We start from the raw sequence: 12140 nt of genomic DNA, 5'->3' as shown, positions 1-12140 counted from the left end.
TCCCAGCTGTTGGGTTTGTCAGTCCGTCTTTGTAGAATGTCAGTTTCATATTTTAAACACCAATCACTTTGCAAATGATTACAACACATAAAAATAGTAATCTAATTGAACTAGTTAATGAATCCTTGTATTTAGGGAAGTATAAAAAACAGTAGAATAGATTGAAACTGTATTGAGAGATAGAACTATGCCCTGGACATCCAAAATCTATACATTTCTAAGTCAGTACACATACGAAATTCTTGTTCCACAAAGTCATATTCACAAGAAAGTTCATCCTGCTTGGTGTTTATTTTTTAAAGAAGAAATAATCACTACATTTTGTCTTGGGTATATAAAAGAAGAAATCTTTGTGCCCTCATTTAAAAAGTTTAAAAGTCAGTATGATATAATCTTTATGCTATAATGGAAAAATTATAGGTTTCAAACTATATTTTATACATCAAAAAATAAGAGGAGTTGATGGATACATAATGGGATGGATAGATGGACAGATACATAATAGGAAAAGGATAGTACAATGTTAATGGTAGAGTCTGGATAGTGGATATATGGATCTTTACTATTAAGTTCTTTCAACATTTTTTACATTTTGAAATTTCCATAATAAATATTGAAAAAGTAAAGACCCTGAAATTTTAGACTAGCTTTACTATTTAATAGCACTGTGATTTAGAAAAAGCCCTTACGCTCTATGGTAGAAATCAGATAACCTGCTTTGCCTATCTTAAATGTTACAAGGATCAAATAGTACAATATATAGGGATAGTTTGAAAACTATGCCTTTCAATAAAATTTATAAGATAGTGCTATTTTTCCCTTCTTTGTGATTTCAGTAGCTATTCTTATATCAGTTTGAGGAGAGGATGGGAATGTTCTACTTGACTTTTTTAATGAGAGAAAACTCCGACATAGCTGTCTCCATGTTATAAGGAAGGGGATAGAAGGAAAAGCTTAAAAATAAGCATGTAAATCAAGTTGCTTTCTTTTTCAGGAAGCTGTAGGGGACACGTTAGAAGAACTGTGGATCTCCTACAATTTTATTGAGAAGTTGAAAGGAATCCATGTAATGAAGAAATTGAAGATTCTGTACATGTCTAATAACCTGGTGAAAGACTGGGGTAAGCTGAGGCTGGCTCTTTGCCAATGTTCTACCTCCTGTTTATAGAAAATAGCCCAAGAGAGAACAGATGCAAAATGGAGACGTTTCATTCTAAGCACAGAGGGAAATAGCTATCAGAGTTTTTGTATTTCAGCTAAACTCTTGAAATTTACATTTAAATTTTTACTTAGAATGATTATAATTGAATAGATCCTGATCCTGTTAATAATGAAAAAAATTTACTGTCCGAAGGGTGAAAGGAATCAGTTTAAATTTAATAATTTTTGGGTGGAAGACTTATTTGACATCTATATTGCTATGCTTTTGTATTGTATATGATTGATTCAGCATTTACTAAAGCCCTATTATGTGCCATGAACTATGCCAGGCTCTTGAGACACGTAGTTAAATAGGGCACTATCCCTGTCATCAAATTCACAGCTTAGTGGGGAAGTATAACTTATAAGCTAATAATTATAAAATTATGTGATAAGTTCTGCAGTAGAGGCTTGAATGAGTTGATTTAAGAATTCAAAAATGAGGGAATGGGTAGAGACAAAAGCAGTTTAGCTTAGCCCACACTGATGCAGTACAGCATAGAGAAGATCTGTCACTGGAGATTGTTTTGTTGTCTTTTTTATTCTGAACCTCATTTCCTTTTCTTATCCCATCCTTAGGCTAGCATAAAGGTAGAAGAGGTATGTCTTTGTTTTCCCTCCCTTTCTGTAACGTCTTCAGAGAATGACTTCATATAGTAAAACTTGCCTTACTCCCTTCAAAATCTTAAACAACGCATTGTTCTGAATAGTCACAAACGAGGGCTAGTGACAGTGCAATTCAGCCTCAAAAATCATAATAGTAAATTTTTCCATTTTAATGGAACATATTCTTTGTATTTGTAGCTGAATTTCTGAAGCTGGCAGAACTGCCATGCCTGGAAGATCTGGTGTTTGTAGGGAATCCCTTGGAAGAAAAACACTCTGCTGAGGGGAACTGGATTGAGGAGGCAACCAAGAGAGTGCCCAAACTGAAAAAGCTGGATGGTAGGTGACTCTGAGCTGGCTTAGAAATGTTTTTTAGGTACAAATATGAATTGAATTTGTGACCTGGAATCATGAAAAGAAGCAGAACTAAAGAAAATGATAGGTTGTCTCTAATCCTCAAGGCCATTTCTTTTCAAGGAAATCTTATGATCTGAGCTTGAGCCAGCACGAGAGGAAAAACTCCTAGGATATTTAGACCGTATAAGGTCATCGCTAAACCAAAAGCTTATAAGAAAACTGGACTTAATCTCAAGTCACAAAGATATTATTTTGTAGAATAATTAGACATAAATGGTAAGCAGTTGCTTTTTCATGATTTGATCAAAATTGTAGTGCTCTCTCTACCCCTCCCCGCTAACTTAGCCTCCCAATATCCATTTGGGTGTCAATGTCAGTAGGTATCCCTAACTAACTGGGTTCAAATCCTATTCTACCACTTAATAACTTTTTTGTCATTGTACCAGTTAATTCATCTTACCACATCTTGTTCGTTTGTAATTTAAAAACTGGAAATGATAATAGTCACAGACTTCTCTGTTTCTTACCTCCTCCCAGTGGTGGTATCAGGAAGCCAGGCCAGGATTCCAACTGTTCCAGAATGCACAGACTTCTCCCTTTTCTGCCAGTCCTGGGAAATAACTTTCTAGTCTAAGGAGAGTTGCTGTCCCCCTCTGCCTTTTCCACAGCATTCTGAATCTTTTCACAAACTCTTATCTTCTCAGTGATGCTCTTAGGCTTTTCAAAGACAAGAGCCATTAAGTCTGACAGTCTGTTTCTGCTTTTCACACTGCTCCTGAAGCAGCCAACGATGCACAGAACCAATTAGCCTACCTGACTAGGGAAAGGAAAATATTTAGAAGAAACAAATAAGTAATATCCAGTTAATGATAATCATCATCATCATACCATGTACCAAATGCATATTTACCTTACTGTCTTATTCACCATACTCACTTGATCATCACATCCAAAACAAAAGGACCATCAATGATACCTTAATAAAAAAAAAAAAACTTGACTGGGCAGCAGGGTGCCCAGATATCTAGTTAAAAAAACAAACAAACAAACAAACAAAAAACAAAAGTACCTAGTTGTTTATAGCTGAGGCTTCTTTTCCCTCAACTCTTCTCTCACCACCTCATTGCCCCTGCTGCCCTGCCATTCTAGCCGTCCTATTCTTTGTCTCTCCATCTCTCCTTTACCACTTCTATCTAAAGCTCAGTACTCAACCCTTTATTCACCCCAGCTTACTTCTTAAATGTTCTTAATGGGGCTGCTTCCCTGTGGAGGGATATTTCAAAATCTTTAGGGAGAGAGCTAAGGCAGTCTACATGGTTTGAAAAGTTTTATAGGTAATTCTAATATGCCTCCCTGAAAGAGATGTGCTCATCTGTCCTCCAATTGAGAATTATGATATAAAAATCTCTTAAGTAGCTCTTTTCCTACACCAAAACATTTTAGCAGCTTGATTGAAGTATAATTGATGTACAATTAACTGCATATATTTAAAGTATATAATTTGATGTTTTGATATATGTATATGCATCTAAAACCATCACCACAATTAAGATAGTGAACAAATGATGGTGACTATAGTTAACAGTACTGTGTTGTATACTTGAAAGTTACTGAAAGAGTAGATCTTTTAAGATCTTAAAAATTCTCACTATATATATTCAAAAGGTAACTGTGGTGGCTGTGTTAACTAACCTTATTGTGGTGATCATTTCATAATATATACTATGTATCAAATCACCACATTTAAACCTACAAAATGTTATATGTCAATCCTATCTAAGTAAATCTTGGGAAAAAGAGACAATGAACATAAACATCACACCCAAAAGTTTCCTTGTGCTGCTTTGTAATCCCTCCCTCTTGTTCCTTGCCACCTCCCTCCCAAGCCAATCACTGATCTGCTTTCTGTCCATATAAATTAGTTTGTATTTGCTAGAATTTTATTTAAATGGAATCATGCTGAATGTTCTCTTTTTTCCTCCGGATATATTTACCTAAGGGTAATTATGTACTTATACCCTTTCCTAAGGGTATAAGGATACAAGACCAATACATTACCTCTTGTGGGGAAGTACAGGAATAATGAAGAAGAGGCAAACAGGTTTCTAAGATGCGTGGTAATGTTTCCTAAATTGGGTAGTGGTTATACAATCACTTTATACAGTCAGTCTTGTTAACTCTTTAAATTATATTGTATTTGTATGAATGCATTTATTTCACAGTTAAAAATAAAATAGAAAAAGAAGATAGAGACATTAGAGTCTCTTTTGTTCATCTTTGGTTGGACTCCAGAAACCACTGGAAATTGCTTGTCTTTACTTCCTTCAGGACTGCACACAGGAAGTGAGTCCCTTTCCTTGAGAACGGAACAGAACCTCTCATGTAGACCCTGAATAGACCAAGCCACATTATAGCCTTTTGAACCAATTATTAGCCTCAGGCCAATCTGAACAGTTCTTGGAGGAACCACATTGGTCTATCCTAAATGGATGAGATAGAACAGAACAAAGATGGCCACAGATGCTAACTTGCGTATTTTTGCTCCTTGCTTGTTTCTTATAAGCAAAACTGAGGCATCTTAAAAACTGGAATAAAAAAGACACTACCAAGTACTAGTGGGATGTGGAGAACTCTCATACCCTGCCAGATTGGCAGTGTGACTTGTTATAATCATTTTGGAAAACTGGCAATATCTGAAGTTCTATAGAAGTATATACTCATCCCTTATTACCCAGCAATTTTTCTCCAAGCTGTATACCCAGAAAGAAAAGGGTAAGTATGTTTACCAAAAGACATGTATGAAAATGTTCATTGCAGCACTACTTTAATAGCTATAAATTGGAAACAATCCAAATGCCTATCAGCAATTGAATAGACAAATTATGACATTCATACAATGGAATATTAAACAGCAATGAGAATGGATGAACTACAACTTCACACAATATAAATGAATCATATAAACAGTGTTGAGCAAAAGAAGCCAGACACAGAGTGCCTGTGCATTCCATTCATATCAGTTTCAAAAGCAGGCAAAAGAACCTATGGGTTACAAACATTGGAATAGAATATACCTTTAGTGGGGGAATAGTGACTGAAAGTTTTTTGGATTCTGAAAATGTTTTTTTCCTAATCTGGATGGTGGTTACCAGACGTATTCGTTTTGCATACATTTATTGATCTCCACACTTATAATTCATGTATTCTACATGTATGTTATATTTGAATAAAACATTCACTCTCCTACTGCAAACAGATGCTGTGGGGAGTTCAGCACACTGCCATACAGGACATGAATATTCATTTAAGAAGGATCACAGAGTAAGAGGCCCTGGAGTTGGTTCTTAATTGAGGGTAGGGTTTAGGTGGAAGGAGAGTTGGGGGCAGGGTACAGCTTTCCAAAATTCAGGAACTTTGTTAATCAAGAGTTCAGCAGTAAGAGTGTGCAAGATGAGTTTGGAAGACAGTGAGTTGATCAGTTTAGGTTGAGTGGAGGGTTACTGCCTGAAGAGTTAAGACCTGATAGTTAACTGGGGTCAGATTGTGGGCAAGCTTCAAATGCCAGAGCTCAGAAATGCATGGCCCTTGGTCCAGTGTGAGCTTGCAGGTATGTTTTGTTTTCTGTGCTTCCAATCTTTTTATTTTTTTCCCAGTTTACTCCCAACTTAATATTTGGGGAAGTAACAAAAATTCAGATTTCTGGCAACACTGTGATTATATATTTTATTGTGAAAAAGGAATGTTTCTTTGTATTAACAAAAAATCTTTATTGGGTATAGGGCTTTATTTTTCTATAGGCATTTTTATCTGCAACTCTGCATTTGTGGAGCCAAATACTCAGAACTATTTATATAATCTACTTGAGAATTCTCCTGGGAGGCTTTTTGGGTAATTTGAAATTAAAGGGATTATTTTTATTATGGCACACTTCACAGCATTTCAGAGATTCTCAGGTTAACAACAAAGTCTTATCATTTAGAATTTTAACACTGTGGGAATGACAAGACAATTAAATAATTTTCTTTTTCATTTTAGGGACTCCAGTAATTAAAGAGGATGAAGAAGAAGAAAACTAATGCCACATTTTCTGCTTTGTGTTAACTTATTTAAATGTCATAAGAACAATAGATAAGTTTTGTATAATTTTCTATTTTGAAGATTCTGTGTGGGCCAAAAGGTTTTAGGATAAAACAAATATCTCCATCCTTTTTTTTTTAAACTATTCCATGTTTCTCCCCCAAAACAGTAACACCAATTTTATATATTCTAGTCCTCTTTTTAGAAACTACAAATTTTCAAGTTCTGTCTTCAGTTTCAGTTGTGTATTACGTGGCTCTACCTTCTGAAACCTTTATAAACCAGTCATTTTTAACAACAAAGCAACAAATGTGGTTCTTTATTCAGTTGTTTAGGGTTTTTTTAGGCCAGGTATTTAAATATATATATACTTTTGAATCTGTAAATTATCTTTCCTGAAGGTCCATCTCTTATGACTCAGAAGCACAAATGTGTCATGTCTTTGGCTCAAAAGGCAGCATGGTGATGAGGAGACTTCCTTTTAGAAATATAACAGCCACCCTAGAACAAAGACTCCAAAGTTCAATTTGGAAAAGCTGTGATGAAAAAGGGAAAAATTAATCTTGGAAGTCTTACAACCCATGCTATATTTGCTTATTTGTTTTTCCAAAACTGTGTGCATTGTCAACTGGAATTTAGGTTGTGTTTACATGCATAGCCACTTTAGTCACTGTACCCAGTGAGTCAGTTGTTCTGTGATCCAGGTCAGTGGTTAAAGTGACTATCATGATCATTCCTTTGACCAAAACTGTGGCCATGTTACTCATGTGGACCTGGTCTTAGGCACACTTTTTGGTTTATAGCTCCTTATATACTATAGAAGAAAACACATATAAGCAGTAGCTATGTTTGAATTCCTAGCCTAAATGTTGGCCATTCATGTAAGAATTTTGGTCTGTTGACCTTCACATCAGAGAAGTGATTGTATAGGGTATAGAATTTAAAGACTGGATTTGGTACCTTTCAATGAATAAAATTTAGTATTTCAAAATATACTTTTAGAAAAGTTCTTAGTTAAACAGCACTTAAAATGAATTATGTAAGTGGTGGTAGAAGGAAAAGATTATGGGATCCCAGACAAATGGCAATATTTTTGAGGATTGCAGGTGATTTAACTTCAAAATTGCAAAGCAGTCGTTGGATGCAGAGCTTAGAATTTATCACATACGAAAAAAATCCTTTTTGGAAAATGCAAGGTAATGGTAGTAGTAACCAGATGAAGTCCATAGCAGGCTGTGAGAATCACTGATAGATTGCAGAAAAGAAGTCAGAGGCCCTCTGCCAAATTGTGCCTAAAGTCCCTCAACCAGAGACTATTGATTCTTATTTCCCCATTTACTTGTGTAAAATGAAAGAGGGGAGAGTTATTTTTTTAAAAGTGACTGCAGAAGTAATTCTAGGTATCAGAAGATTTCATCTATTATTTAAGAATTACATGATTTCCCTGAGTCACTCTGATCAAAAGGGACCACTGCTTCGACAATCAAGTCTAAATACAAACAATAAGAGGAAAATTCAGTCCAACAGTTTTTTAGCCCCCTTTTAGTTCTTCCTTACAGTCTGAAAGGAAGAAATCTTTACTCTGACTGGCTTATACATTCAAAGCCTTTGGGTATGTCTTTTGTGAACCACCGGCAATGAGCATTCCCTTGGTGATGTTTAAGGCCTATAAGGTAAGGGAGAAACTACTTATAGTTTGCACTTCATCTCGTTGGCAAGCTTGAAGCCATATTGCTATGTGTGGGTGTATTTTCTAAAAGTTACTCTGTAAGTGAATATAATAGGGAATGGATAACTTCATATTGAATTTATTTATAAAATGGCTCATCCTGCTGGTGTTTGCTTTTTCTGAATCCCATAATACAGAAACTAATTTTCTCTGTTTCTCCTTGTTTTTTAATGTCTTTTAATCATTGGTAGTTCTCAGAGAAATGTAAGGTGCTTTTCTGTGTCCATTTCACACAAAATTTATACTCAGTTCCGTTCAACAAATGTTTGAACAACTTCTATGCATCCTTTCCATAGAATTAAAGCCAGAATCCATGCCATTAGAAAACAGAAGATAAGGTGTATGAAGTTCTGAATATTCTCTCAAATCATTCCTTAAGCCATCCTTCACTGCTTCAAACTTAGCTGATATTAAATGCCTTTGATTTATGCTTCTTGGATTAGATACTTGACCTATTTGGAATGGATTCTCTGTCATACTGATTTAAAGCAGTATACCATTTTAATGGATCATTTAAATTTCTTCTGTTTTTTGTAATGATGGCAGAGTTCTGGAATTAGTTCACTATTTTAATTTTTCACAGGAAATTTGATTTTAGTCTCCCAAGGAATTCAGATTTTATATGTTACCTAACTCTGAGATTGTGGCTGTATTACCTGGTTAGGCCTTTAAAGGTTTTTGTGTTCTCTGTTAAGAGGAGTTTGTTACTTTAAACCAGAGTTTCTCAACCTGGGCACTGTTAACATTTTGAGCTGGATCAGTTGTGAGCAGCTGCCCAGTATATTATAGGATGTTTAGCAGAATCTTGACTTCTGCTTACTAGATGCCAGCAGAACCTCCTCCCCAGTTGTGACAACCAAAAATGTCTTCAGACCTTGCCATCTGTCCCCTGGGGCAAGAGGGTGAGAACAAATTTGCTCTGGTTAAGAACCAGTGCTTTATACCAACATTCTTTTTGTACAGGGTCCATTTATTTTCTCTCTGTAGCCATATGCCACAGAAGGGTGAGAGAAGATAATGTATTTAATAATCATGGATGGAAGGAAATGGCCACTGGTGTTTTTCTTTTTTGTAATGCTCATTTTAATTATTTTCACATACCATTAGAAACTCAGGGCTGGAACAGTTCAACTTACTTTTCTTCAGCAGGTCTTTGACTTTTATTTCTTAGCATTCTTGCTTAAGACAGATTTATTAATCTACCTCTCTTACTCTCAACAGAATCCAACTTTGTAATAGATTTTGCTTTGTCTCTAAAGTTTAACATTTTGAGTATACTTTAGAAATGGATCATCATTCCTTAAGTGATCATTCATTGTCCAGGAATGCACAGAATTTAGCAGTCTGTAGCAGCCATTAAATACAGAAAAATGTATAAAATTTGGTAACCATACATGAAAGTTAGCTTTTATAGACACCGACTTTGGATGTGATCAAAAGTATGTCTGGTCATGATAACTGGTTAATAACTTAGTGGGGTTACTGGATCCATTCCACAAAGAGATAGTGTAAGACCCTTAAATGTGGTTCCAGTGTGGAAAGAAAAGTTTTGACTTCAATTAAGTGCTTCTTCTGATACCTTTTACTAGTGCTCTGAAATAGAATAAGGAGGAATAAGAAATGAATCTTAACTGTTGATGTACTCTCAGAATTGGTGATGCATAAATAGAATTGAAGGTAGTTATCTCTGTGACCCAGTGTCTTCCACCTGGGTTTTTCTTAGGACTAAATGGGAAATGTGTAGGGCCTAGGAAGGTTGAATTTAATCATTAACTTAAAAAAAGTTGAGGGGAAGTATCAAAGCATAGATCATGAGTAGTCAGTGTCTCTAACTGTAGTCTCTCAGTTCACAGTGACCTTACATTGTAAGTATTGTTAATGAGAGAAAACTAACTGAAAACTAAATTAAAGTGTATCCTTTATCAGAAATTAATTCCTTGGGCACACATTTATTATTTGCTCTGCTTAATGTGTCTGTAAGTAAATATAAAATAAGATTCAGTGTAGCAGAGTTGGTGCCTTTGACACAGCTAACTTGACCATATTCCTTTATCTTCATTCTAGCATGAGGTGTGTTTTTTTTTGAAAACCATAAAATAGGTGCAATTTAAAAAATGCAAAAGATACCTTTTTTAAAAAGGGTATCTTTTAAAAAAATCACTGAACTTCTAGAAATCCCACCTCTTGTCTCTGTTCCTGCCTTTTTATAAACCAGTGATTTGCAAAGGAAGAAAATTGAAAGGAAAAACTAGACTGAGTCTTACCTTTTTCTGACCCAAGATAAGTTTTCATTTGACACTTGGAGAAATCATAACTGGATTCTTGTTAATTTCCCATATTAGGAAGGTTAGAGTGAAACCAACCAACCAAATTATGATATAGCAAATATAATAAGGGGGTGGGGAGAGTAAACTATTTTTCAGTAGATTTGCACTTTAAAATTATCAACTGGATGTTGGTAGGAAGTACTCCCAAAAGACAGATGGGTAAATACCTAGCCTGCATATGGATATTAGAGAACCAAACCTCACTCTTGCTCCTTCTAAGCCCAACTGACTAGTAGTTGTCTGCTGACATAATCAGAATCAGGATTTCCCTGTTTCTCTACGTGGTGACATCTTCCATATCTGCTACCTTGATAGTCATCCCCCAGGGATGTAGAATTCTCCTGTTCAGGAGATATCTTTCCCACATCTAGATTTTAAAAATTAATTTAGATGTTGGCTAAATTAAGTTGTGGCAAGTATTATGAGGGTGGGAAATTGTTTGCTTCTTTGATCAGCAGGGTACCTGCCTCTCTAGTGCCTAGAAGGATCAAGCCCGTCAAGACTGGCAACTTAGTAGCTGTAAAGAATATACATATAGTCAGCTATTTCTCCCAACATGTCAGTCATGATCACGAGCATTATTCCAGAATCTTTGGCTTCCAGAACCAACTCCATTCTGAAAAACATTTTAACATCTATTAATACTTTGGTGATAATCTTTTATATGCAGGAATTTTGTGTATATGACTAAACTTATTGTGTTAAATTATTTAGAAATGTTTCTGAGTGTTATTTTGTGAGACTTGTTTTGAAATAGTAATAAATTGTGTTATTTTATAAAAAATTAATTTGTATCTTTGTTTACATGACCATTAGTGTTAGCACCATAGACCAACAATGTGCATTTCCAATGATAATTCGAAAGAAATTCAGGTTTTGGATAACATTCCACACATCTGTGAGTGTGTGTGTGAGAGCGGGAAGGGGAGGGAGGAAGAGAGAGAGTAATCTCTGTTTGCTATATTTTTTCTTCAGTAGTTCAGTTCACTACCAATGATGATCTCATCTCCCAGGTTTGTTAGTCTTCCCCAGAAACTCTTTGGGCACTGCTTCAAATGAGTAGGATCCTGGAAGGAGTTGCTTTCAAGAGCAGCAAGTTACGACGGCACTTGCCAATTCCTATCCTCCCCTCACTTCCAAAAATGAACAAGATTAAAGTTGGCAGATAGGCCCTCGATTTGTTGTCTGGAATAATCTGTTAGCCAGCCCCTTTTTGATACACAATAGGAAGAACCCAGTAATAGCAGTAATATCACACATTATTCTCATTATATATTCTATACTATCAGCCAAATGCAATTTTGGTCAGAGTGGAACTGAAGTACAGTTTCTATTTCTTTATTACACAGTTCTTTGGTTATAAGGATGTTTCTTGCTGCTGGCTTGCTTTAAAAAGCAGAAAGATTTTAATTTCTGAGCCTATAAAGAGAAAAACCTTAATTCAGATCATAAACAGCACATTACTATCTTTTTAGATCACTGATTTCTAGAACAGTGGACATCTCGAATCCTGATATTGTTTTATGCCATATATAGGTGTTGTATTAAATATATATGTATATGTATTTAATATACACAGGATGCCCATAATATACTGAGTGAAAAAAATGAACCCGTTTTCATTACAAATATAATGTGTGTGTGAAGCGGGAGTATGTGCATGTATGTGGTAGCTGGTCAGGTGTGTTAGGAGTGTGTGTCTATGTGCAGGGAAATGGGAATGCACGGTGGTAGTGGGGAACTATGGTGCAGAGTATGTCTGGTGGGAGGAGGAAGTATGTTTATGATGGAGTGTTGGGGGACAGGAGGGAGAGAATGTGTGAAGATGAAGGTTGTATGGGGTG

General features: G+C 35.6%; 1 protein-coding gene across 1 annotated transcript in view; it reads left to right on the top strand.

Annotated features, from left to right (window-relative positions):
- The window catches only part of DNAL1 (dynein axonemal light chain 1), a 36987-nt gene extending 25907 nt beyond the window's left edge, over window positions 1–11080 (top strand). Inside the window, exons 6-8 of the mRNA XM_017660498.3 lie at window positions 995–1121; window positions 2005–2145; window positions 6199–11080. Coding sequence (XP_017515987.1) covers window positions 995–1121; window positions 2005–2145; window positions 6199–6239 — 309 coding nt within the window. The 3' untranslated portion in view covers window positions 6240–11080. The remainder of the gene's footprint in view (window positions 1–994; window positions 1122–2004; window positions 2146–6198) is intronic.
- Window positions 11081–12140: the final 1060 nt, after the last annotated feature.

Source organism: Manis javanica, chromosome 8, assembly GCF_040802235.1.
Source record: "Manis javanica isolate MJ-LG chromosome 8, MJ_LKY, whole genome shotgun sequence".
Lineage (NCBI taxonomy): Eukaryota > Metazoa > Chordata > Mammalia > Pholidota > Manidae > Manis > Manis javanica.
Note: the sequence above shows the minus strand (reverse complement) of the source record. Positions and strands in the feature narration are given on the sequence as shown.